At 38.9% G+C, this 5850-nt stretch overlaps 1 protein-coding gene across 1 annotated transcript; it reads left to right on the forward strand.

Annotated features, from left to right (window-relative positions):
- The first annotated feature begins 2613 nt into the window (after positions 1-2613).
- LOC145571210 (uncharacterized) lies at positions 2614-3888 on the forward strand. Its single transcript, XM_081630280.1, has one exon. It carries the CDS (start codon positions 2614-2616, stop codon positions 3886-3888), a length of 1275 nt encoding a protein of 424 aa, XP_081486406.1.
- The last annotated feature ends 1962 nt before the right edge of the window (positions 3889-5850 follow it).

The raw sequence follows: 5850 nt of genomic DNA on the forward strand, positions 1-5850 counted from the left end.
TGAGCAAATTAAACAACTTTTAATAATTCTATATGTTAAATCACATTTAAAAGAGTAATTGACCCATAAGTAAATTATTCTCCTTCCTAATTGAATTAAAATTGTGGACTACCAAAGAATTAATATTCAATATATGTACATGCATATGCTAACTGATACCACTGTAGGGATTTAGATACTCTAAGCGGAATTTCATGAATCATATTCATAAGCATCTAATAACCAAGATCAATGCACAACACATAAAGAATAAGTAATTATACCTTTGAAGCGTGATTCCACGTATGATCGAGCAAGAACAAGGGAGATAAAGAACCTCAAGTGTGATTCCTCTACTTGGTCCACGAGCACGGATTAAACCTCCACTAATGCTAGTTAGTTGCAATTGAACCCTTCAATTGACCTTCTACGGAGAAGAGAGAGCAACAAACCAACCACGAGCCATCACACGAACCACCACAAGGGAGTGGCCATACGGACAAGGGGAGGAGATAGAGAGGGCCGTGAGTGAGAGAGAGAGGATTAGGGTTTTGGGATTTGGTTGCTTGAATTACAATTAACTGACTTGTCAATTGTTATGTCAATCTAAGTCATAGATCTTATTTATAGATAACATCTCTAAATAAGAGTCCATGTTAAGCCAACTCCTATTCCTAATTAACCTACTCTAGCCCAACACTCTATATGATTTGTCATAATCTCATGAGGCCCATTAATGGGCCTCTAACTTGTTTAACCCAATACTCTTGTTGTGTGACCTCATAGGATCCATTCTAAAGGGCTTTGGACTATTTGACTAGCCCAAATATCATTTATCATAATCTAGCAATAGGCAATGACGACCCAAAAGAATGAACTTATTATCTCCATAATAGTGATCCTTGATATATCTAGTAATTGCACTTATCGAAGACATAACTCCTTCACAATTACCTACCAACATAGGCCTCACTAAAGGTGTAGGAGAAGTAGTTGTGGGGAGAATTTGGTTAGAAAACCCTATAGGAGAACCAACGACTAGTCGGTCTTCCAATGACATGGAAGCAAGAACCGCTTCATGCTCCCTATCCCTCAAATTTTAAAGAGAATGAGTAGGGTCCTCTGAGAAAAATTGGATCAACCTCCTTACACGGGATGAACGAGAACTTTGAGGAGGCAAGCTAAGATCCATGGGGGAATATTTTTAATTTTTTTATGATTTTTCTCTTATTTTTGTTTAATTTAAGGAGGAATAAGGTTATTTTGCCTCTAGAATAACTGATGAACTTATATAGGCTAGAGTTTGTAGTGGAACAATCGATAGCGTGTCACGAAATTCAATACACAAGGTGGTAACAAACAAAATCCTCAAACTTCTAACATAAGCTAGAGGTGAACCTATGAATCCCGACAAAACTTTTTTTAATAAAAAATAAAAGGGAATCTTTTCAAATGAGTATTTTAGGTGTTCATCTCTTTGTTAAATTTTCATTAATCGCATTTTTTTATGTACTTATGGATACTAACATTTTTTTTTCCTTTTTTCCTTTTCACATCATTATGCCATGTCCTTATTACATGAGTTCTATATGGACCCATGCTGGATCTAGACTCGTTCTCCTAGCCCCTTTTAATTGTAAAAGATCCATTTATGCTGAGTTTTCCCCTTGCCCGATATCAGTTATATTCTCCTCCCCCAACTATAGTAGCATGGCTGGAACTTCAAACAATGAGCAACAAAACTCAAGCTTCAGTTTAGATCCTTTCGTGGAACTTAAGGGGTGATGCAAGCCATAATCGAACAACAAGATATTGTAGAGCAAACTGTGGTGAATTTCATAAAACAAAATACAAAGATACTTCTAATACACTGAAATCAGAGGTAGCCTCACCATTCCCACTGGATAATGGAAATAATGACAGGGAAATTCCGATTAAGATTGAAGAGGAAATTACCAAGATGAAGGTAGTTTTGAAGGGTATCACGCAGGCCGAACCATGGATGGAAATCCATGGGTTAACCCTATTTCCTAAAGCGCGCCTCCCGTACGGTTTTAAAATGCCAGTTTTTTCACACTTTGACGAAACAGGAAGTCCTACAAACTTCTTAAAACTCTATGTTGGCGCCATGAGCCCTTGGGGTGTAGGTGAACCATTGGTGGCTCAGTTATTTCAACAATATCTTGAGGGAGCTGCTTCACATTGGTTTTTAAATCTGGAAAATTCAAACTTGGCTGACACTGTGAGAGAGTTTTCCAACCAATATAAATACAATGAAGAGATTGACATAATGAGAAGAGATTTAGAGACTACTGCACAGAATATTAACGAAACATTTTCTTCCTTCATTACTAGATAGAGAAATAAAGCAGCTAAAATGATAAATAGGCCAAATGAAGAAGAGCAATTGCAGATGATTGTGAAAAATCTCCTTCCTGTACATAAAAAACAGATGGCATATCAATACTTCCCATCTTTTAAAGCTCTTATCTCAACTAGGTCATTGGTTGAAGATGCTATAAAGAAGGGAGATATCAAGAAGGAAGATTTAACAACGGCAACTCATACAATTCAAGGGTCGGGGCTAATAAGAAAGTCACCAATAATGATGCATCTGCTCCAAAGCCTACCAACATGATATACAACATCGGGGCAACTTCAGCATTTCAACTCCGACCACAAAGAGAATTCACTCCTTTAAACATGACATATGCCCAGGCATTCTCCAAGCTTAAAAAAGCCAATCTAATCCAACCCTTGAACCCAAGACCTCCACCAAGGAACCCACCACCAACCTACAACCCAGACAAGCATTGTGAATTTCACCAAGGAGCTAGACACAACATCAAAAGTTGCACGACATTCAAGCATCGACTGCAAGACTTGATAGATGGTGGAAGGCTCTCTGTTGGAACCTTAGCCAACAAACCCAATAACACTCAACCTAGAATCACAAATAACCCCATTCCAAATCACAAACCCCCTACCTCCATAAATGCTATCTCTACCTACACAAATAATCTTGACCCAACCCAATTGATCACCAGAAATGAATCCCGCAAATATGAAACATCGTCGACTGAAGTATACAAGTGTCTAGATCATGAACTTTCTTTTCATGGAGTCATCAAGATAGAAGGTCACAACTTCACCCTCCGCAAAGATCCTTTTGTTGGGATATGTGGAGCTATAAATTACGACAACACATACTTTATATTGGACCATGAGGAAGATGAAGATGCTGCATCTGCAATGGCTATTGTTGAAAGAAATACTGGGGTGTATTTCTCCACCCCAAACAACTATATGCACCATATATTCCTTGATGATCTTAGTGATGATGAAGTAGTGGAAGTAACTCATTTAACTCGAGCAGGTCGACACTTCAAACCCTCTTATCTTGAAGAAGATAATCCAGTAGATGCTTTACGAAGAAAAGAAAAAGGGAAAGAACTAATGGTAAATGAAGTCAACATAGAAGACGATGGTATCAAGCGAATGAAGGAGGTCAATGCTAATGTTTCTATATGGAAGTTGCTTATGCATTCGCAACCTCATCGAAGCGCGGTCCTTAAGCATTTGAATGAAGCTTCAGTTGATCCGTCCATTACCCCAGATCAGATGGTAGGCCTTATTCATGGTGTAGGTCGTACCCTCATGTTCACGGACAAAGATCTCCCTAAAGTTTCAAACCATAATAATTCATTACATATCATTGTCCGATGTAATGGATGGATAATACCCAGAGTTCTTGTTGATAACGGATCCGCAATCAATGTGTGTCCCTATCGAGTGCTCACTAAGCTTGGTCATTCAAAGGATGATTTGGCACCATCAAGCCAAGTGGTTCGAGCCTACGACAACGCCACGAGGGAAGTTTTAGGTTCCATCGAATTACTCATTGAATAGGGACCAATAGCCAGGAAAATGGAGTTCACAGTGATTGACATCAAAGCATTCTTTAACTTCTTGCTAGAAAGATCTTGGTTACATGAAAACAAGGTTGTAGCCTCAACGTTACATCAAAAGGTGAAATTACTGACCAATCACGGAGTAGTAACAATCCCTGGAGATCCAGATATCATGAACATTTCACCTATCGGGAAATCTGTGCTACACCTAGATGAAGAAGAAGGAACTCATTTGGATGGTTTTAATGTCTTTTGCATTCAAATTTGTGGGTGGATAGAAGAATCTTATGAGAACAATAATATAGAGCCGGAGGACCCGATTGAGATCCCAAAAGAAGGAGATGAACCTCTGTGTCAAGAAAAGGAAGAAGAACCTAGAACCCCAGAGGAAGGGATTAATAATGAACAACAAGAACAAGAAGGAGAGTTGTGGACTAGCAGCGATAATCGCATGAATGTTGGTGACGCGCGCAACGACTTTGATTTAGATTTTGATGTTAAAGTCTATGAAGTTAAAATTTGCCCAGAAAAATTAATTTTGTTTCCGGGCTATAAGCATGAACCAAGATACCAAGACCTTCCAAAGTTAGACAAATTTGATGGCACAGGCGACCCGATTCCCATCTTAGTAAGTTCGTCAACATCCTTGTCCCTTTGGATGTCCCAGAAGAACACCTCCCTACATTGTTTGATCGTAGCTTGGAGGGAGCAGCATTATCTTGGTATTACAATCTTGAACACATTGGCGAAGCAACTTGGAAGGAGATAACACAAGCTTTTGTTGATTGGGCTTATAAGTTCAGGCAAAGGGACCCTCAGAAATTGGTCTTGATTTCAACACTACAGACAAATCAAGAAAAATTCTCTCATTTCTGCTCCAGATGTTCTGTGATACGATCCAAACTCCGAAATCCTATCACTGATAAAGAATTTATGCTCATCATGTTAAAAAACCTTAATGATTTCTATTACCGTCAAATGGTTACAATGAAATACAATGTTCTTGGGCATATGGAACAACATGGATTCGACATCGTCACATATAAATTACTAGACCATAGGCCAAGGGTCAGTCTGTGTGCCGAGACATCTAAAAACAGATCATTTACAGAAATTGATGAGCCTCTAAGTGTGGTGTATCGTCGTGTGCAATCCCGCCCCTGAAATTAATATGGAGAGGTATTGTAGTTATTGTAGTCAGTTTGGTCACATAACTGATTCATGTTATGATCTTCGATGCTCTATCTAAGACCTAATTGATCGTAAGATAATCAACCCAATCCACACGAAACCTAGGTCTGGACATAGTCTTGTGCGACGTTTTTCATCGCAGCAATGGTCATCTCAATCTGCAATCTTTCGAGGATTACTCGATGAAGGCATTATCAAACCACTCCTCCGACGACTTGGAGCCAGTCCTATTGGAGTAGACCTCCACAAATATTGTCATTACCATCAACTTCACGGTTACGACACTGGCGGATGTCACGATCTTCGCTTGCGCATCAAACATATTACCAAGATATCACATTTCAGTCGTAAAAGGTCAATATCCATTAATGTCATATCAACTTCTAATGATATTGAAGACCCTACAAGTCTTATGACATATGATCCTCTAAGTGAAGAAATAGGACGTATGACTGTGAATGAACAATTATCTCCTGCACCACAATCTAATAGATCACTTGGCGACAAATAGCTCTTTTTGGTGATGAATTTGTCGTAAATGCCGATGGAGAAGATACACCCGCAACGAAAGTTGCTTCTATTCAATCAATCATGGAGCCACATATCTTCCTAGGATTGACAATGAAACCAGGAAAGCATGTGCTCAAGTATGTAAAGCATGGGCTAGATGGTTGTATAAAATGAAGCAGGATGGTTACGGTGAAGAACCTAGTGAAGGTTCAGGACATTAAAAGAAATATGATCCGTATTTCCTTTCTTTTTTAGCCAA

This window comes from Chenopodium album, chromosome 12 (genome assembly GCF_948465745.1).
Source record: "Chenopodium album chromosome 12, dcCheAlbu1.1, whole genome shotgun sequence".
NCBI lineage: Eukaryota > Viridiplantae > Streptophyta > Magnoliopsida > Caryophyllales > Amaranthaceae > Chenopodium > Chenopodium album.

What these genes read in the sequence shown, in the direction of transcription:
- LOC145571210 (XM_081630280.1), top strand. Translation starts at nt 2,614, where the DNA reads ATGATATACAACATCGGGGCAACTTCAGCATTTCAACTCCGACCACAA.